The sequence below is a fragment of the Gorilla gorilla genome, chromosome 5 (assembly GCF_029281585.2).
Source record: "Gorilla gorilla gorilla isolate KB3781 chromosome 5, NHGRI_mGorGor1-v2.1_pri, whole genome shotgun sequence".
NCBI lineage: Eukaryota > Metazoa > Chordata > Mammalia > Primates > Hominidae > Gorilla > Gorilla gorilla.
In genome coordinates, this window is record NC_073229.2 from 54,449,122 (window position 1) to 54,471,112 (window position 21,991).

At 46.0% G+C, this 21,991-nt stretch overlaps 1 protein-coding gene across 1 annotated transcript in view; it reads left to right on the forward strand.

Annotated features, from left to right (window-relative positions):
* The first annotated feature begins 1,116 nt into the window (after positions 1-1,116).
* Positions 1,117-21,991, forward strand: part of RAB44 (RAB44, member RAS oncogene family) — a 42,263-nt gene continuing 21,388 nt past the window's right edge. Inside the window, exons 1-2 of the mRNA XM_055390303.2 lie at positions 1,117-1,212; positions 15,236-15,454. Of these exons, the coding sequence (XP_055246278.1) occupies positions 15,248-15,454 (207 nt within the window). The 5' untranslated portion in view covers positions 1,117-1,212; positions 15,236-15,247. The remainder of the gene's footprint in view (positions 1,213-15,235; positions 15,455-21,991) is intronic.

Genomic DNA, 21,991 nt, shown 5'->3' on the forward strand with positions numbered 1-21,991 from the left:
CCTCTCTTGCTCCGGCCGCTGCTTAAACATGGCAGCTTACTAAATCATCCAATAAATGGGCTGGAGTGATCTTTAGTACACTGCCTCTGAAACCCAAATTAAAAAGTGGTAAGAGGCGGGTGGGGGCCTGGGGGAGGGATAGCATTAGGAGAAATACCTAATGTAAATGATGAGTTGATGGGTGCAGCAAACCAACATGGCACATGTATACCTATGTATCAAACCTGCACATTGTGCACATGTACCCTGGAACTTAAAGTATAATTAAAAAAAAGAAAAAAAAATGATAAGAGGTGCAAGATATACTAAGGTGTCCTTTACCACAGAGGGAATGACCCAGCATGCCCCAGTTTATTTGACCACTTAAAACTTGAATGATTTGATAGATCTCTAAATTGTTGTAGGGAAAGTGGATGTGAACCACTTTTGATCCCCTTTCCTGATACGGATTGAAAAGAACACACTTGTCATAGTATTGGCTTCTTACCATCAGAGGCTGTATAGACTATTCTAGTAAGGATACGGTATCTGATCATGGCTGTGATTAGGGCTGCCCCGTGGATAATCATCAATCACCATGCTTCAGTGGGTTTTTACAGGGGCAGTATGAGGTGGAACCTATGGAGATGCTATAGGGACCACCTCAGTATCCTTTAAGTCTCTGAGGGTATCACTAATTTCTACCCAACTGGGATATGCTATTGCTTCTGATTTACTACCTTGACCAGCGGGATAATTTTAGAGACTTCTACTTGGTCTTTCTTCCCGTAATGGCTCTTATTCTACAGATGAGAGAGAACGTGAGAATGTGGCAGAATGTGAGAGTTCTACTATCTGTGAAGCTATGCATCCCAATTTGTACTCAAGGGCTAGGAAATAACCATAGAGTAGGTCCACAGACTCACTGGGAGATGAGCTTGGCTAGAACTCTATTTATCATCTGGCCTTCTATGTCCCCCCTCTCTAAAAGGAGGCTATAATGGTATTTTGGGTCATCTAGAAGCAGTGAAAGCTCAAACCCTTTATCTAACAGACCTCAAATGATCTGGTTATTCCCAGTTCCACACTGTACAGCTATTCTGGTAAATAGCCAGAGGGTGCTTTCAGGAAGAATCAAGGAAACGTTTATTTTATATATTTATAGTGGCATTACGGATTTTTGTCTTCCATCAGTGCGTCCTGGGTCAGAACTGGCTCAAAGCTGGAAACTAGGTAAGAGATTGCGATTTTCTGTCTCGGCAGCTGACATCAGCCTCTGCTCACTCACCTTGATCTTTTGCGGTTAAGTCAAGCAAGACTCTCATTAAATGCTCACCTCTCTTGCCCTAAGGACACCACTGCTGCAGAGCCCTGCAGACCAAAGACCCCTGGTTACCATTCAGGCCTTGCTGCCTGTCATTATAATTGTGTCCACCTTGCCTCTGATGATTAAGTGGTCCTATGTGGTCTCTGCTCTTCCAGAACCTTAATGTCTCCATTGACAGTGGCCATGGCATTCCGTGGGAGTATCTCCTCTGTCAACCTGGGCTATGGAGGACACCCAGCACTGAGCTCCTTTCACTAGGCACTTCTTTATTGCTTTGCAAAGGGAAGGCCTTTTGGGCCGTCCTCTCTGAGCCTTCTAATCCCTCATTAGTACTCTTCCAAGGCTGTTTCAGCATTGCCACCTCACTGTCAGCCATCACCGTGTCTAAACCTTAAGGACCAATTCAGCAGTGTGTTAAGACCAGTTCCAGTGGTCTCGCCAGGATGTTAAATTCCGAGTCAAAGGAAGGGTCCCTCCATAAAACCCTCTTTATCTAGCTTTGTATTCCTCAGCTCCTCCCAGCCCCAGTCCCACATCCTCAAGATCTCCTCCTATATGTGTTTTCCTGTTCCTACTAATATTTGTCAGCCAGACCTGTAGCTTTTTTTGTGAATAAGCTATTTCCTCCAGCAGTGGGGACTATATACTTTCCTGCTTGGGCAATGGTAAGACCTGACCCTAATTACTGGTCTAGAGCAGGGATAGGCAAACCATAGTTCCATGCACCAGCTGCCTGTTTTTGTATAGAAAGTTTTATTGGAATGCACACACACTTATTTGTTTACGTGTTGCCCATGGTTGTTTTTGCACTGTCGTTTTAAGTGCAAAAGTAGAATCGAATAGTTGCAACAGAGACCACACGGCCTGCATATCTAAAATATTTACTCTCTTGCCCTTTAAGAAAATGTTTTTTGACCCTGGTCTAGAGGCAGTGAAGGAAGGAGGGAAGGATCTTTAGGAAGATAAGCATCACCTTGTGAGACATCCACCTCAGGTGAGTCATTAGTGTGGTCTTCAGGTTATGGGTGATTGTTCTCTAGTAACGGAAGGAGCCCTTCTGCAGGCCTAGAAGGCTCAAGGAAGCTGGGGGTACAAGCTTCTCAAGTGCATCTATCCAAATATCTCCATTCAGGTCCTAATGCCCCATTCTTTCCCTATCAGAATTCTGACCCTAGGGTAGTAGGTCTGCTGAGGCTGTGCCTTTAGTCTCTCTTGAAGCTTCACCCCTTTTACAATCAGATCCTGGGCCTGATTTTCAGCACAGCCTACTCTTGGGCCATGAGAGATAAGTGTCATTTAGAATGCTGTTATGGAGTTCTGTCTTCACAACATACCCTGAGTTTTCTTCAGGGCTTCTAGGGCAATTAACAAAAGCCAACCAACCCCATAATCCTTATCATTACTATTGCCCTGTATCTTTCAAGTATTAGACTTACAGTGTAAGTCAGTGTTGCCCCTGAAATTTTACCTGCGCCTCATCCCAATCCACTACACACATTGTGGACACTGTGATGCTGTAGTCTGCCGAGAGTTATCACCACCTTACTCACTACCAGCATTTGGGTCCACGTTGTCACTTCACTGGTGAGGGATCTGTTTTCAGAAGCCCATCCTGCTTCTGCCGTTTCTGGTAACTGTCTTAGTCACCCCCAACTCCCACTCCCCAAACAACTTGTGACAAGGACTTGTGTGCAGGTGGAATGCCTGGGAGGCAGTCCCTGGAGGCACAGCAGGAAAGTAGAGAATGTGAGAAAGAAAAGGAGAAGGCCAATAAAGGTGTCAGTGAACAAGTTCCACTGTGTGCAACTGGGGCTTAAACCTGCTAGGGAGCCTCAAGGAAACCGTGTGGAACACACCCTACAATTTTCTCTCTGGAGTACTTACCTGGCTACCTAGGCTACTTATCTAAGGACACTATCCATCACTGATAGGGCTGCCTCTAGGGCCTAGTCCAGATTGCTCCTCACGGGGTGGAAGAAATTCCTGTAATGGTGAAGAAAACCAGAGGGATGAAGACATTTGAGGTGGGAAATCATTAGCCTGCCAGGAACTATCTACCAAAGCTTTAGGTGAACACAGATATGGGCCAGATAGTGCCTGAGCTCACACCCCTAGGAAGTGGTGAGGGGCCAGGATGTCCATGCTGATGACTCCAGATCACACTGCCTGCTCAATACACCAGAAAGGGGAAGTGTCTCACCCAGGGCCACTGCTGCCGTGACAATTCTAAGAGGAGGCTTGCAGGGACCCACCTCTTTCTGTGCACCTCCTCAGTCTTTGATGTAACTTAGGTTTTCTCAATCTTATGTAAAATGCTACCCAAATGCAGCTTTGAAGCAAGCTCCCTGACCCTGGTTTTCTGTGGGATTGCCCACCTGCCTAAGCTCCTTGAGCTATTTTGGAGTCAGTAGCTGGAGGCAGGGAGGCTCAGGTCCTAGCTTGCACGTCAGCTCACACTGCAGGGCCCTAGAATGGAGAGTTTCTTGCTTCAGGATTTAACAAGCTGTGAAGAGCTTTCAAGCATCTGTGAGGAATTAAAAATTAGTGAGTGTGAAAACTTTCCTAATTGTAAAACAGTTTCACTGCCCTTGATCCTTGTCCACTGATTCTATTTTTGCAAAACCTAGTTCCGAGCACAGTGTTTTTAAGTTCAGCAACATCGTATTTTTCAGTTAGCTCCATCATTTCCAAACGTGCCTGGATCTAATTTTTTTCCTAGCGCTTGGTGTGTCCTGGCAGGTTTTTTCCCTGGGGCCGGTGCCAAGGACAAGGCCAGGCTGAGCTCTCAGCACCCGCAGGACTCCTTGGCACTCCGGCTCCACCCGCGAGGGTGTGACCACTCTTGCCTTCCCCATGTCCCTTTTGTTTCCATGGTGGGGAGCAGGGCCGGTGAGGGTTGGGGGGCAAATAAACTGAGGATGCCTTGAGATCCTGAGGGCTGGGTCTTAAAAATCCAACCTCACTCCGTTCTCAGAGGAGTGGAGAGAGTCCTTTGCTGGAAAGAAGGTCCTGGATTTGTTGCATTTGCCCAAATAGAGCAGCAAGCCCCGCTGGCCCTATTTGCAGTACATATCCCGAGTCCAGCCACCTTTCATCATCTCCACCACTGCCCTCCGCGGCCAAGCCACTGCCTCTTGTCTGGATTATGTTAACTCCTCACGGGTCTCCCTGCTGCTGCTTTTGCCTAGTACAGCCTCTTCTCCAGAATGAAAGCAGCGGGGGGATCCCTTTCAAACCTAAGTTGGTTCATGTCGCCCTCCAAATGGGCCCATATGGTCTCCGGGTCCTGCCTGTTTCCTCTGTCTCCATCTCCGCCCACCCTTCCCTCTCCCGCGTGCTCCCACCATGGGGCTCTCCTCGTTGTTTCTCTTGCACACAAAGCATGCTCCTGCCTCGGGGCCCCGGCACTCACCGTTCCCTCCCCTCGAACCTCTTCTTCCAGATCTTCTTTCTCACATGTCCTTTTCAACATCACCTCCTCAGGCCTCCCCTGAGCACCTCATCTAAAATACACCTCACACCACCATTCTAGCCCTTCAGTCTACTTTGCTTTTCTTCAAAACAATTACCACTGTTTGGCATTATATTACGTATGGCTTTTTTTACCCTACATTTTTCTACATTTTCATATTTCCTACATTTTCATATTCTATATTTTCTACATTTTGTATTTCGTAGCAAAGTGTCCAGCACCTAGAAGTGCTTAATAAACATTTGTTGAATAAATAAGCCGGGTGCGGTGGCTAGTGCCTGTAATCCCAGCACTTTGGGAGGCCGAGGCAGGTGGATCACTTGAGTCCAGGAGTTCCAGACCAGCCTGGACAACATGGTGAAACCCCTATCTCTACTAAAAATACAATAATTAGCTGGGTGTGTTGGTGCATGCCTATAATCCCAGCTACTTGGGAGGCTGAGGTGTAAGGATCTCTTGAGCCCGGGAGGCTGTAGTGAGCTATGATTGTGCCATTGCACTCCAGCCTAAGCAACAGAGTGAGACCCTGTCTCAAAAATAATAATAGTAAATAAATGAGTGCCTTATTTAGTTCAATAAAGCCTCAGAAACTCTCTGAGTATCAATTTCCTCAGATAGTTGGTTGTGAGAATATTCATTTATTTAGAAATTAAATTTAATAATTTTTAAAACTTTTTGTTTTGAAATAATCTTATACATCCAGAAAAGTTGCAAATATAATAAAATAATCCCCATATACCCTTTACCATTGTTCCTAAATGTTAACATTTTACCATGTTTCCTTCATCAGTCTCTCTTTGTATATGTACATACTATTGTTGTTTCTTTTTGAATAGGTAATGTATACAGATAGTACGCAACATAAAATACATTAAAAGTAAACAGTGAAACGTAAATCTGCCCGCCTCCTCCATCCCAACACTTCTATCCAGCCCAAATCTGACTAGTTTCTTGCATATCCTGTCAGAAATATTCTATGCATTTACAAACATATATGAATGTGTGTGCTTATCTATTTTTTTTCTTTTTTTGAGACAGGGCCTCATTCTGCCGCCCAGGCTGGAGTGCAGTGGTGCAATCACGGCTCACTGCAGCCTTGACCTCCAGGGCTCAGGCGATCCTCCCACCTTGGCTTCCCGAGTAGCTGGTACTACAGACATGCGCCACCACGCCTGGCTAATTTTATTTTTTATAGAGACAAGGTTTCACCTTGTTGCCCAGGCTGGTCTTTAACTCCTGGGCTCAAGCAATCTGCCTGTCTCAGCCTCCAAAAGTGCTAGGATTACAGGTGTGAGCCACCTCACCTGGCCTGTATTAGTCCATTTTCACACTGCTTTAGAGAAATACTGGAAACCGGGTAATTTACAAAGGAAAGAGATTTAATTGACTCACAGTTCCATATGGCTGGGGAGGCCTCAGGAGACTTACAATCATGGCGGAACGTGAGGGGAAGCAAGGACCTTCTTCACATGGCAGAAGGGGAGGAAAGTATATAAGCACAGGAAAAACTGCCATTTATAAAACCATCAGATCTCTTGAGAATTCACTCACTGTTACGAGAACAGCATGGGGGAAACTGCCCCCATAATCCAATCACTTCCTTCCTTTGACACATAGGGAGTCTAATTCAAGATGAGATTTGGGTGAGGACATAAAACTTAACTATATCACGGCCCTTATCTGTTGCATATATTTCATACACACACATACACTTTTTTCTTCATAAAAAGCACACTATCCTCACTGTTCTGCACCTTACTTTTTTCATATGACACAATATCTTGAAGGTCATTCCATATCAGTCCACCTGGATCTTTCTCATTTTCTTCACGGTGCAGAGTATGCCAATGTTCGGATGTATCAGAGCTCATTTAACCAGCTCCCTACTGATGGAAATTTAGATCATTTCCAATCCTTTGCTACCACAGACAATACTGTAATGAGTATCCTTCCATACTGTCATATTGTATATCATCTGTGGAATCAATGACTGAAAGTGAAATTGCTGGGTAGAAAGATTTTTGCATTTTAAATGTTGACAGATATTATACACTTCTTTTCATAAAAGTTGTACCAGTTTATATTCCTGCCAATAATGTGTGAATGTGTTTCCTACATCCTTTATGATATAATATATCACTTTTTGGATCTTACTAATTGAATAGCTGAAAATGATGTCTCAGTGTAGTTTTATTTTTAATTTTTACCCTCATATTCTTTGTGATGGTACGTAGTTCTATCTTTTATTTCTCTTATTATGTTTTTATAAACAGAAATGTTTACTTTTATAAATATTTTTCATATGTTTAAATCCATTGATATTTATTTTTCCATGAATTGTTTATTCATATATGGTGCCAATTTCTCTAATGCATTATTGGTCTTTCATTGATCTGTAGGAGTTCTTTACAGAGGGAGGAAATTAACTTATTTTCTATGATATGTAAGTATTTTTTCAGAGTTTGCCTTTTGACTTATCAGTGGTGACCTTTTTTTGCTATTCAGTTTTATTTATTTTTAAAAAGTTTCCATATGGTTGAATGGCTCAATATTTTCTTTTGTGGCTTCTAATGCTTTGTGATATATCTGGAAAGGCCTTGCCTAATCCAAGATTATTTAAAAATTATCCCATGATCTCTTTCTTCCTTTTTTTCTTCTTTCTCTTCTTCTTCTTCTTCCTCCTCCTCCTTCTTCTTCTTCTCCTTCTTTATTATTATTATTTTTTAATAGAGACGGGGTCTCACTATGTTGTCCAGACTGGTCTTGAATTCCTGGGCTCAGGCGATCCTCCTGCCTCAGCCTCTCAAAGTGCTGGGATTACAGGCGTGAGCCACCACACCCAGCCTATCCCATGACAGATCTCTCTTTCCTTCCTTCCTTCCTTCCTCTTTCTTTCTTTCTCTTTCTCTTTCTTTCTTTCTTTCTTTCTTTCTTTCTTTCTTTCTTTCTTTCTCTCTCTTTCTTTCTTTCTCTCTCTTCTTTCTCTTTCTTTCTTTCTCTTTCTCTCTATTCCTTCTTCCTTCCTTCTTCCCTCCCTCCCTCCCTTCCTTCCCTCCTTCCTTCCTTTTCTTTCCTTCCTTCTTCTGCAACCATGGCAAATGAACTATGCCATGATTTCTTATGGCATTTGTTCAAACATACAGAAAAGCAGAAGAACATAATGAGCCTGCGGTACCCTCATTAACTCCAGCAGGGATCAGAACAGGGCCAGAGCCAGTCTTGTTTCATCTATGTCCTACCTATTCTCTCCACTCTTCAATAATTTTGAAGTAAATCCCAAACAACATATAATTGTGTGATTTTGATTTTTAAAATGCTTATGTCTTTTATCCATCTGGAATGCTTTTAGAGTTAGAGCTCTTTGTTTTTTGCAGATACCTAGCTCATTCTCCCAACACAGTTTATTGAATAAACCATCTCTTCTCCAATGATTTGAAATGGTGCCTTTATGATACACTAAATTCCCACAAATATTTGAGTCTATTTCTGTCCCACAAATATTTGAGTCTATTTCATTATTCTGTTCCACTGATTCATCTGTCTATAGTCATGCTCCAATTCCACACTGTTCTGATGGTTGTAGCTCTACAATGTATTTTGGTATCAGACTAGATTGTTCCCTAAAAGGTGGTTTAGATATAAAGCCTCCCCTGAGGCTCAAAGACACTGTCTGAGAGTGAGGGCCTGAAGTGAGGCAGAATGGGCAGTTCTCCCGGGGCATCCCATACACTTAGCTTCAGCCACGGCTGTGCCCATCAACCTGCTGCTGTCTGGGATAAGGCATTGCCTTGGCAACCAGAGACTGAGGCCCAGTCCTGGCTGTGCCACTAAGGGCTGGGTGATCTTGAGCAGTCCATCTCACTCTTTGGAGCCTCTGCTTAGGAGGGCCTCCCTGCCAGCTCCAGCTTTCTCCACTTCAAGACATCAATCAGGGCAGGGATGCCTGGGGGTGCCAGGCAAAATTGTGAAAGGGCCGCCAGTGGTCGCTTCCACAGGAAGTCCTGTAGATGAGCACAGGAGATTGGCTCGCTGGGGAACGGAAAGGGAGATTAAGCAAGACAAGACTGTTAACAGTTCTAGAGCTCGTGGGCTCCGCAGGGCAGCAGTCACCCCACCACCAGGTCCCAGAGCCCAGAGCTGTGTGTTCCACTGGGAGCCTTTGAGAGGTAGGAGCCATCCCGAGGTTGCAATGCTTCTTTTTCTTTGGAAGGATGAGGATGGGGGAGGGAGCTGGGGTCCCTGTTTAACTTCTATGTCAAGGGTGCAAAAGGCAGAGCCCTCTTTTCTCCTGCATTTGGAGCTCTCTGCACGGTCTAAGGGAGGGGATGGGAAAGCACTTGGGCAAGAGGCTGGGGTACATCACTATCCGTAAATGGCTGTGTGACCTAGGGCAAATCACCTGGTTTCTCAGAGCCTCAGTTTCTCTCTTAGGAGAGGAGGAGTGAGGATAAGTAGACTGGAACAAGACACTAGGTGGTCTCTCAGGCCCACTGACTTGAACCACTGGGGTTTAGCGACTGTGGCTATTATTTACAGCTATTGAAGCCAGCCAAGTGGAGAGCAGACCCAGTTCTGAGCGCCCTTTGGTGAGACAGTGATGGACACCCAGAGGCCCCAGGCAGGGCCCATGCCAGGTTGTAATCTGCCGCTGCCCCACCCCACTCTTCTTCTCTGGTTTCCACTTCCTGGTGGGCAGCCTGTGGTGCCTGCTGCCTAACAGAATACCATGGTGGTAGTGGATTCCTGCAGGTGCTTGGGAGTGGGATTCATTTGCTCTCATGTTTGGCTTCAAGTTTTATGCGATTTCTTAGGTGAGGGATGTGGGGAGAGGTGGTCATGCTGAGGGGCTGTATGTGTGTCCCAGCCATGAAGGGGTCCCCCATTCTTAAGGATGTGAGGCATGAGGATGCACTAAGGGGAAAGTGGTGGAGGAGAAGGGCGGTGGCAGGGTGGCCCTGCCAGCTGACTCGGAGGGATGTGTGTGCTGGGCGACGGCATTTGCACATGCAGAATGGAATGATGGAATGGCCGTGAGGGGTGCTGTGTCTGACTGAGAGGCTGATGGTGAGGGATTGGAGGGTGAGGATGATGGCCGAGGAGGGTGTGTGTGCGTGCACGTTTGCATGTGTACATTTGTGGATTGACTGAAGGATGTCCTTGCTGTCTCTGAGGGACCAGGCCTCGCCTAGAAAGCACACAGACTGTTTTTAGGGTGTGCTGTCAGGCTGTGGGGGTGCTGTCAGGGATCCGAATGTGAAGGCACGAGGGGTGAGTGCACCATCCCACCTGATGGTGACAAGTGACTGATTTGGAGGTGGCGATGGCTGGAGGGCACCTGCTGCCTTCCTGCCCCAGGCCACCTAACAGGCAAGGAGCGGGCAGCTGAGTACCCCTCCTGGGAGAGAAGGATTGACTGGCAGAGAGGGCAGATGCTGAGGTGGGGCAGGCGAGGTGTCTGGAAGGTGCTATTTTCTTAAAAAATGCCAGGGGACTGCTGGAAATGGGCTGTGGAGGTGCAGCTTGGCTAGGAACTTCCAGAAAGGAATGTCAGGAATGCCACATGTCCTAGGATGTGGCTGCAGGGAATTTCTTCCAGGATTCTAACTTCCTACACCTGTGGGAGCCCGGCAGGCTGCGATGTGACACTCACATCACAGTGGACTTTGCTTCTGGAGGCTTCTGCACAGGGAATCTTATCTTGCTCCCTTGGCCGTGTTAGCTCCATTGCCGGAAGTACACGAGACACTGGGCGTCACCACAGGAGCCAAGCCCGTCAACGCCCACCCCGTTCCAAAGCCCTTGTCCCACTCAGGGATACTCCACTGGGCGTTTGTCATCCCCAGAGGGGCCTTCTGCCCAGGGAAGAGCCACCTCTGTAGCCTTGGGGAAGTCCATCCCATGACCAACCAGAAGAGCAGAGTCTGGTGTAGTTCTACCACTGACATCATGGCTTGGGCAGGTCACTCTGCCTCTTGGAACCTCCCTCAGTTTCCTCATCTGTCAAATGGGATCAATTGTATCTGCATGGAACCTGGCTTTTATGTGCCTCAAATAGAATTCACCTTTATCAATTTCATCACCACTGTTGTCACTGCTACCTTTACCTGGTAGTCACTGATACCAAGCGCACTCCTAAGTGCTTTATGTGGATCATATATTCAGCAAATATTTGCAGAGTACCAACTGTGTGCCAAGCGCTGTTCTAGGCTCTTGGGATAGAACAGAGAACAGAATGGTCAACTCCCTACTCACGTGAGGCCTCTATTTCAGCATGAGGAGAAGGAAAATTTACAACAAAAATGAGCAAAAGGCTCTCTATTCTGGGAACGTGACAAGTGCTAAGAGAAAGTGAAGCTGGAAAGGGAGGTGGGCCATGCTGGGGAATGGGAACGGATGTTTCAACTTTAATTATCTTGCCTAATCCTCGCAGCCTCCCCGTGGGAGAGATATTAGTCCTAAGTTTCCAGTGAGGAAACTCAGGCACAGAGATGCTGATTGACTTCCCTAAGGTTGCACAGCCCATGGGCAGCAGAGCTGGGAGAAGCAGAGGTCTGTCTGACTTCACAGCAATGGGACTGGAAGTCACTGTCTCTTGTGAGCCTCCTTTTCTGCATCTCCAGGTCACGAGAGTGGGACTGACCCTCATAGTACTGAGGCTCAGTGAGTCTTTCTTTTAATTTTACTTTTTTATTTTTTTGAGACAGAATCTCACTCTGTCGCCCAGGCTGGAGTGCAGTGGTGAATCATAGCTCACTGCAGTTTTGACCTCTTGGGCTCAAGGGATCCTCCCATCTCAGCCTCCCAAGTAGCTAGGACTACAGGCACCCCACCATGCCCAGCTAGTTTTATTTTATTTTGTAGAGACAGGGTCTCGCTATGTTGCCCAGGCTGGTCCTGAACTCCTGGGCTCAAGTGATCCTCTGGCCTCAGCCTCCCAAAGTACTGGGATTACAGGCCACCATGCCCAGCTTATTTTGTTGTTGTTGTTTTGTTTATTAATCCCCTTCTATTCTACAGGGAGTCTTTCTTTGAGTGTAACCTGCAAGGCTGGAACTGCCAGGCCAAACCCCATTAGCCACTGAAGAAGGGTCATAGGCCCATGGAGGGAGGGGGCTCCCCTCTTAGGAGGATGGGGAATGGAGATAGATGGTGTCTTTCTAGGTGAGGAAGGCCTCTAGGCCCAAGAAGGGGTATCTATGTGGTCACTGTTTCCATGGGTCAACATGGGGTGAATTAGGGGTGAGAGATACCGGGTGAAGGCCAGTTAGATTAGCATGGGGACTTCCCTATTCTAACCCTTAGAATCTTATTCCTCATTCTTGGCTTTTTTGGCTCCCTGCTTTTTATTAGAAAGACTTTGTTTTTGAGACAGTGTCTCACTCTGTTGCCTAGGCTAGAGTGCAGTGGTGCAATCTTGGCTCACTGCAACCTCTGCCTCTTGGGCTCAAGTGATTGTCCCACCTCAACCTCCCTAATAGCTAGAACTTCAAGCACACGCCACCATGCCTGGCTAATTTTTTGTTTTTGACAGAGATGGAGTTTCATCATGTTGCCCAGGCTGGTCTCAAACTCCTGGCTTCAAGTAATCCACCTTTGGGAGGCCTTGGCCTCCCAAAGTGTTAGGATTAGAGGTGTGAGCCACTGTGTCTGGCCGTGATATTTTCTGAGTCTATTCAGTTGTCTGTTAGAACATTCCACATTCTAGGGGACCATGAATCAGCAGAGGAAGTGGGTTGAGAGCCCAGTACATATCCTAAGCAAGGTTGGGCACTATGAGGGCATCAGGGTTAAGTATAATCTCTCCTGCCCTGGAGCTCACTGCTAAGCTATGTCACCTCCCCCAGGAAACCCTCTCTGACACCCTGATCAGTGAGTTGCTCCTTTTTCAGTGCTCTCCCAGCACCTGACACACAGGTATGCTGCCCCTTCTGTGCTGCACTGTAATTATGTTTGTGTCTCCTGCATGAGGCTGTGAGGGCCCCTAGGGGAGAACAGGAGTTAGTCACACCTCTACCTGCAGGGCCAGGGACTCTGCTGGGGTGTACAAGGTGTGTCCTGCACAAGGATGCCCAGCCAAGGGGGTGCATGGGGACTGGAATCCAGCCCACATTCCACTTGTCAAACCATGAGCCCTGGCACTGGGCTGTGTCTGCCAGCAGGAAGTACCTTTTCCTAATTCACTTAAAGGAAACATATGGATTGCAGCGGGCCTGCTTAGCACTGTACCGGCATTCAGTTGGCGCTCGGTAAATGGTTGTTGCTTATGTGCATGATAGAGGGTGGGAAGGGTTGGGGCAGATGAAAGTCTTCAGAAGAGGTGTGCTGGTGACTATTCTTTGGTGGGGGCAGAAGACCTGATTCATGGTATTTGCTGATTCCCATGGTGCCAATACTCCCACAGTGGCTGATGCCAAGCTGCTGAGATAGGAAGGGGTGTGCACAGTCGGCCCTCACAAGCCCCTAATAGTGGACTCCAGCTCACCACTGCGGTTTTACATTTATGATCTTAAAACTTCATCTGAAACAGACTTTGAAGGGGGGTAGAGAGAGAGAGAGAGAGAGAGAGAGAGAGAATGTACTTCTGTTTGAAGTTTGGGGCCTCCTCAGGATGACAGATTGCTTCATCCAAGTTCTGTGCAACCTGTGCAGTTCCCCTTGGGAAGCTTGCCCAAGGGGAGGCCGTGGAATGACCCCCTGGAATGAGCCCATGAGGCCTAAAGCAGAGCCCTCTAACCACTCCACCCAGCCTGTCTGTGGCCTTTGGCCTCAACAGAGAATGCCCAGGGGAGATGTCTATTCCATCTCCTGGGCATGAGCCTTACTATTCTGCCTCGATTCCTTCACACACACTGTTTACTGCTTCCAAATCCTACATGCCTCCTGCAGAACCCGCACAAGCCCCACCACTTGCAGGAAGCTGCCCTGTCTGTCTGGACATCAAGTCCTTCTCATCCCATAGCTTTATGGGCCCCAGACTTGTTCCCGCAAAGCAGGCTCAGACTTTATCCCTTCCAAACCACAGCCTCTCTTTTCCTCACCCCAGGGGCCTCACCTGGATGAATCCCCAACCATCAAAATCCTTATCAATTGACTGAACTAAGACATTCAGTGACAGGTGAATGAACAATGAATTTGACACCCCTTACTTGAGCACCTGACATGTGCTAAGGGGCGGGGAGCAGTACGGACCTAGATAAACAGTGATATCCACAGCTGGGGCAGCATGGGGCCTGCCTTAGTCTCTTTTGTATTACCGCAGATACCATAGAATGGGAAATTTAGATAGAACAGAAATTTATTTCCTCATTGTTCTGGAGGCTAGAAAGTTCAAGATTAAGGAGGTAGAATCTGGCGTGGGCCTTCTTGTGGTGTCTTCCCATGGTGGAAGGCAGAAGGACGACAGGGAGCACAAGGGTCTGAGTCCATCTTTTAACAAGGAACTCATTTTTACAATAATGGCATTCATCCATTCATGAGGATGGCGCCCCCATGACCCAAACAATTCCCATCAGGCCCCATCGCCCAACACTGCCTCACTGGGGATCAAGTTTCCAACACATGAACTTTGGGGAACACATTCAAACCATAGCAGGGTTGCAGACAAGGGGGCACTGAGCCCAGCTTGAATGCAGGGGTGACTGCAGGGAAGGCTTCTTGGAGGAGGCAGCCTGTAAGGTGAGGAAGTAAAAGGTATTAACTATGTAAGGGAGTGAGAGAGTTGAGGAGTTTGGGGCAAAGGGAGCAGGGTGGGAGGGAATCAGGAATTCCAGGAACCATGAGTGGTTCAGTGGTGTTGCCATGGACCCCAAGGGCACAGGGGTGGGGTGGATGAAGCTGAGGCCATGTCATGTGGGGCCCTAAGAGCCGCATAGGGGTGCTACTGATTCCATGCTGCGTGTGTCGAAGGACTAGAGACATGATGCTGGAGAGAAAAGGCTGGAGGAGAGGTGAGGCTGACAGGGGAGGAAGTGTCGGTGGAGGGATCCCTGACACAGTTGAGATGAGTTAATGAGCAAGAAGAGACATCAGAGAGATGGCTCAGAAGCTGCTTATGGCCCTTCAGACAGCTAGATCCTGGAAAACCCTGTGTAACCACCCTCCAGGTCAAAACACGGGATAGATTCTGCGTGCGGTGAATAGGATATATTCTCTAATGGTCGGAGAAGACTTTGATAGTTGAGTAGTAGCCTGAAGAGATGAGGGCAGGTGGGTAGCTTGGAGAAGGGCATTCCAGGTAGCAGGAACTTAGAAAGGGCAAAGGCGTTGAGCAGAATGGACGAGAGGCCATGAGGCGGCTGGGCGACGAGGTCAGAGGACCCGGCGGGACACCATCGGGCCGGGCTTTGGCAGCCACAGTGGATTTTCTTCCAAGGGTGATGGGAGCCAGGGGAGGGTTTTGAGCCATGAGAGGGTGTGACTGTCCAGCAGCCCGGTGCCCCTCACTCCTCTGTCCCCAGGGCCAACGCACCATGGAGACTGGACAGAGAACGTCTCGAAAAGTCCGGAAGCTGGGCTCCAACCGGCGGCGGCAGACAAGAGAGCCAGCTGATGGTGAAGACGCTGCAGTGGCCCCAGAGCCAGAGTCTTGGTCCTCTCAGGCAGCGGCAGAACTGCAGGCTTTCTTCCAGGACTGTGGTGCCAAGGAGAGGGGCTTTGTCACCCGCGAGGACCTGGCGGTGAGCCCAAGACCCCCATTTGAATGCTGAATCCCTTTTCCGCAGCTCCTGACACCGCCTCTCCACCATCACAGGAAGGCAGGGCTTGCTACCCCTGCCCCTTTCTCTCATTTAGAGCTCTCAGAAAACGCTAGGGATGTGTTTATACTAATGTGAAAATGACAGGTAAGGCTTTATGTGTTGCCCTTTTCCAGAAACATTTGTCTTTTAACCAGTGAAAGTACTTTAAGCCAAAGAAGTAATTTGCAAATGGTATAATTTTAGGCTCATTAAGCAAGGACATTTATCTTGGGAAGCAGTCAGAGCCCTGGAAATCAAACCATGTCAATGACTGTAAACTTCAATGAAACATAAGATCAGCCATGGTTGTGTGTCCCCATAAAGAGTCTTAGGGTGGCCAGGTGTTGTGGTTCATGCCTGTAATCTCAGCACTTTGGGAGGCCAAGGCGGGCGGATCACTTGAGGTCAGGAGTTCGAGACCAGCCTGGCCAACATGGTGAAACTCCGTCTCTACTAAAAATACAAAAATTAGCCAGGCATGGTGGTAGGTGCCTGTAATCCCAGCTACTTGGGAGGCTGAAGCGTGAGAATTGCTTGAGCCTGAGGAAGCGGAGGTTGCAGTGAGCCAAGTTCACACCACTACACTCCAGCCTGGGTGACTCCATCTCAAAAAAAAAAAAAAAAAAAAAGAATGAGGGAACCAGTAAGATGTTATGACTGGTTCAAAGAGCGTTTGAGAAGCCAGCAATTTGACAGAAAAGTATTAGGATAAAATTACTGAGTTCAATTCTTAAAATGGCTAATATCTAACAGGCCATGAATCTTTCAGGCTATCTGTTCTACTAGTAACTTCAGTAAGTTTGGGGATTTTCATGAAAGGTGAACAATGTGTTGTGCTAGCATTCTTTTTGCCTCATATCCAAGTTCCAAGTTTCAGATTTCCTCCCTCCCTCCCTCCCTTCCTTCCTTCTCAGCTCGATCTCAGAGGCATGATCTCAGCTCACTGCAAACCTCTGCCTCCCAGGTTCAAGCAATTCTCCTGTTTCAGCCTCCCAAGTAGCTGGGATTACCTGCACCCACTACCACGCCTGGCTAGTTTTTGTATGTTTAGTAGAGACGGGGTTTCACCATGTTGGTCAGGCTGGTCTCGAGCTCCTGACTTCAGGAGATCCATCTGCCTCAGCCTCCCGAAGTGCTGGGATCACAGGCATGAGCCACAGCGCCCGGCCAGATAATTTTTCTGTGATCACAGATAATCTCCAAAATTTTCTTGATGTATAAAAGGCTGCTGTCATTACATTGGCTTATTTCCATAGGATCAACAAGGATGTAATTAAATGTGAGTCTCTTTGAATTTGCCCTACAAATAGAGACAGTATTGAGACATTTTAGCTTCTGTCTGGAAGCTTTCATACAGAATCTTAGGTTGTTTTTTTTTTTTTTTTTTTTTAAGAGATAGGATCTCACTCTGTTACCCAGGATGGAGTGCAGTGGTGCAATCATAGCTCACTGCAGCCTCAAGCTCCTGGGCTGAAGCGATCCTCTCGCCTCAGGCTCCCAAGTAGCTAGGACTAAAGGCACAGGCCACTACGCCTGGCTGATTCTTAAATTTTTTATAAAGATGAGGTCCTGCTATGTTGCCCAAGCTGTTGTCTAACTTCTGGCCTCAAGCAATCCCCCCACCTCAGGTTCCACACCCGCTGAGATTACAGGTGTGAGCTGCCATGCCCAGGCTGGTTGGACTTTTAAAAATCTGTAGTTTGTTGTTCTATTGAGTGACCAACTGTTCCAGTTTTCCAAGGACTAATGGGGTACCTGGGATGTAGGACTTCGAGTGCTGAAATTGGAAAGTCCTGGGCAAGCTAGGATGAGTTGGTCACCCAACTTCTGTCCTAAGGCTAGAAAAGGAATCCCAAGATATTCTCTTCACCAGATGTCAGTTGCATCACCTGTAAATTTAAATGGCTTCCTGTCTTCTTGAGGTCCCTGATTTTTCTAAGGTCCCTCTTCTGCCAAGAAGCAATCCCTGTGGTTCCAGGCCAGCTTCCTGGTAGGGTTTTGTAGGGAGTGGCTCCATGAGCATTCCTTATAGTAGGCTTGTCACACCTGATTAAATGAGGACATCCCATAAAAAGACACTCCAGGTAAGGTCTTGATTGCACAATTGATTTATCCAATTATATCTTGATAAAAAAGGAGGACAGATTCTGTTGAACCTGTGCAAATAATTATATTGCCATAGAAAGTAAGGAGAGTCTGTAAAAGTAATTTTTTTTTTTTTTTTTTTTTTTGAGACAGGGTCTTGCTCTTTCACCTAGGCTGGAGTGCAGTGGTGCGATCTTGGCTCATTGCAACCTCCGCCTCCTGGGTTCAAGTGATCCTCTCGCCTCAGCCTCTTGAGTAGCTGGGACTACAGGCATGCGCCACCATGCCCAGCTGATGTTTTGTATTTTTTATAGAGGCAGGGTTGCGGGTTTCTCCATGTTGCCCGGGCTTAAAATTATTGGTTTCTGAATTGTGAGGGGGTCAGTGAGATTCAGATACCACTTGAAATGTTGAATTTCAGTTTACAAAAGTATAATCTGGCAGGGCATGGTGGCTCACGCCTGTAATCTCAGCATTTTGGGAGGCTGAGGTGGGCAGATCACCTGAGATTAGGAGTTCCTGACTAGCCTGGCCAACATGGTGAAACCCCGTCTCTACTAAAAATACAAAAATTAGCCAGGCGTGGTGGCTATTTTCTGTATTCCTAGCTACTTGGGAGGCTGAGGCAGGAAAATCACTTCAACCTGGGAGGCAGAGGCTGCAGTAAGCCGAGATCAAGCCACTGCACTCCAGCCTGGGTGACAGCAGAGTGAGGCTCTGTCTCAAAAAAAAAAAAAAAGAAAAGTATAATCTACTAAACTGAGGGTTAGAGATAGCTCAAGAAGACCAGGAAAGAGCTTCCTTACAGATCTATTAAAGTAGAACAATAAAAAATAATATCAACTATATTGCCCACAAAGAGCCATAACTAGATTTCCTTTGGCTGTTCAATCAACACCATGTAATCAATTATTGTTCTGCTGGATCTTGGGTAAGCTGTCTGCTTTTGGACTCAAAAGAGTTGTAGGAATCCTCAGTCTACTAGCTCAGTCAAAAGGACATCCAGTGTCAGCTTGGAAGCCTACACCCAAGTGAAGCATAAATAGTTCATCGAACCTGGTACAGTCCTTTTTCTCTAGACTTTGAGTTTGTTTTTCTTTGTTGAAGATGCAGTCTGTGGCCTGCAGCTTATAGCAGAGGCTTCAGGCAGGCATTGGAAAGGAGAAACGTGTCCAGTAATGAGACTGAAAGGCTGTGGTTATTTATTACACTACCTAATAATGTCAGAATGGAGGACAGTGAAATTCTCTCCTGGGGTACAATGCACAACTATTTCATAATGGTTTGATCAGTTTTTCCCCTGCAGATAAAAACATACTGCCTGTAATCCCAGGACTTTGGGAGGCTGAGGCAGGAGGATCACTTGAGCCCAGAAATTCAAGACCAGTCTGGACAATATGGCGAGATTCCATCCTATAAAAAGTTCTAAAAAATTAGCCAGATGTGGTGGTGTGCACCTGTAGTCCCAGCTACTTGGGAGGCTAAGGTGGGAGGATTGCTTGAGCCTGGGAGGTCAAGGCTGCAGTGAGCCATGATCACGCCACTGCACTCCAGCCTGGGAGGCAGAATGAGACCCTGTCTCAAGAAAGAAAAAAAAAAAGAACATATTATAAAAAGCAAAATCATTGAAAAATCTCCAGGGTCTTCCCATAAAGCATGCAATTTCTGAAATATTGATATTAATAGCATTTTGCCTATGAAAATTTAGCCTAGGAAAGCCTGAACATCTCTTCTGATTTGATTGCTCTTCCCGTGATGATCTTGTAATAGTGTTGAAGTATTTAAAACACATAGAGAAAGATATCTTAAAATTTTTATTGTATTTTTTTCTAAATTTAGGATCTGATCTTGGGAAGGCAAAATCAAAAGAACGGTTAGAGAAGATTTGGGCACTAGATTAAGACGTCGTGGGAGACCAAGAAATATTACTTTGTTATCTATTTAATCAAAGTAATAATAAAATAAAATATTTTGAAATAAACATAGAAGAAGGTAATATGATTACAAGAGTAGATAGCTTTTTTATAAGGGAGATACCTTTGCTTTTTGTTTTTTAAAATAATTAAGATATAATAAGGTCAAAACAAAGCAGAGGAAATGATTCTGGGGAGATAGGGAATCTCTGTTATCTGGGAGGCTTACACAGAAGCTAAACAGTAGCCTCTTTTTAACCCTTGCTAAGAGCTCTAAGACCAATTTATTATTTTAGTAGAGATAAAGACAAATTCTAGTTTTGCTTTAATAGAATATGTGGCCATAAAATTTTCATGAGTTTTTATTATTTATTTCTTTTTACTTATTTTTATTTATTTTTATTTTTATTATTATTATTTGAGACAGTTTCACTCTTGTTGACCAGCCTGGAGTGCAATGGCGTGATCTTGGCTCACTGCAACCTCTGCCTCCTGGGTTCAAGCGATTCCCCTGCCTCAGCCTCCTGAGTAGCTGGAATTACAGGCACCTGCCACCACCTCTGGCTATTTTTTTTATTTTTATTTTTAGTAGAGACGCGTTTCACTATGTTGACCAGGCTGGTCTTGAACTCCTAACCTCAGGTGATCCACCCGCCTCGGCCTCCCAAAGTGCTGGGATTACAGGCATGAGCCACTGTGCCAAGCCTATTTATTATCAATTTTTAAGCCCATTAAAACTGGTCCAAATTTGGCAAAATGTTAATACATTTCATAGCTTATTTTCAGACTCAGGCATTATAAATCAAGGCAAATAAAATTCTCTTTCAGTAAACTTTCTACGACATTCTATATCCATTCAAGTTTTGCCTTTTTATCCTTTTTCATGTTGTAGAATAACCAGACAATTTCACACAACAGTGCATCCCATTTTCCTTGCAGACAAAGTTTTGTTTGTCTGTCGCTATAGCTCCTAGTAAAGCCTCAAGCATCTGTAGTTAATTGAACTGTTGTTGTTGTTGTTGCCGTTGTTTTGAGACAGGGTCTTGCTCTATTGTCCAGGCTGTAGTGCAGTGGCACAATCTCAGTTCACTGCAACCTCTGCCTTCTGGGTTCAAGCTATTCTCGTGCCTCAGCCACCCAATTAGCTGGAATTACAGACGCCCGCCACCATGCCAGGAGTATTTTTTCTATTTTTAGTAGAGACAGGGTTTCACCATGTTGGCCAAGCTGGTCTCGAACTCCTGACCTCAAGTGATCCACCTGCCTAGGCCTCCCAAAGTGCTGGGATTACAGCTGTGAGCCACCATGCCCAGCCTGTATTAATTGCACTTTTAACCAGTGTAATTAACCTCTTTCACAGAAAGAACTAAGGGTAAATAATTGAGAACTGTCTTATACAAGCATTTTAGCAGACAAGCAAAGCTCACAAATACACATAAGCCAACTTTCTACAGCCTTGCATATCCCTAACACAACTTTAGAAAAAAGTGGTCAAATATGCAATGCATAACAGAAAATTTATCATTTTAACTATTTTAAAATGTACCATTCAGTGGCATTAAGTACATTCACAATGTTGTACCACCATTTCCCCAGCCATCTCCAAAGCTTCTTTCATCTTGCCAAACTGAAATTCTGCACCCATTGAACAGTAACTCCCATACTTCCCTCTCCCCAACCCCTGGCTATCCCTAATCTACTTTCTGTCTCTATAACTTTGGTTACTCTAGATACCTCATAGAAATGGAATCATACAGTATTTGTCTTTTAGTTACTGGTGTATTTCACATAGCAGAATTTCCTCAAGGTTTATCTGTATCGTAGCATGTGTCCAAATGTTCTTTTTAAAGACCAAATGATATTCCGTTGTACATATACGTCACATTTTGTCTATCCTCTTATCTGTCAGTGAACACTTGGGTTGATTCTTTTGGTGATTGTAAATAATGCTGCTATGAATATGGGCATACAAATATCTGGGTCTTTGCCGCTTTCTTTTGTACAACTTTTTTTTTTTTTAATTGAGATGGAGTCTCACTCTGTCGTCCAGGCTGGAGTGCAGTGGCATGATCTTGGCTCGCTGCAACCTCCGCCTCCTGGGAGTCTCACTCTGTCATCCAGGCTGGAGTGCAGTGGCATGATCTTGGCTCACCGCAACCTCCGCCTCCTGGGATCAAGTGATTCTCCTGCCTCAGCCACCTGAGTAGAGTAGCTGGGATTACAGGCATGCACCACCACGTGTGGCTAAGTTTTGTGTTTTTAGTAGAGACAGGGTTTCACCATGTTGGCTAGGCTGGTCTTGAACTCCTAACCTCAGGTGATCCACTCGCCTTGGTCTCCCAAAGTGCTAGGATTACAGGCATGAGCCACCTCGCCCAGCCTGCACAACTTTTTAAAGCAGAAAAAAATGAATTCATTTAACATTACCTAAAGATATAGCTACTTTCCAGCATGTGAAAATAAGAAGTAAAAAACATAT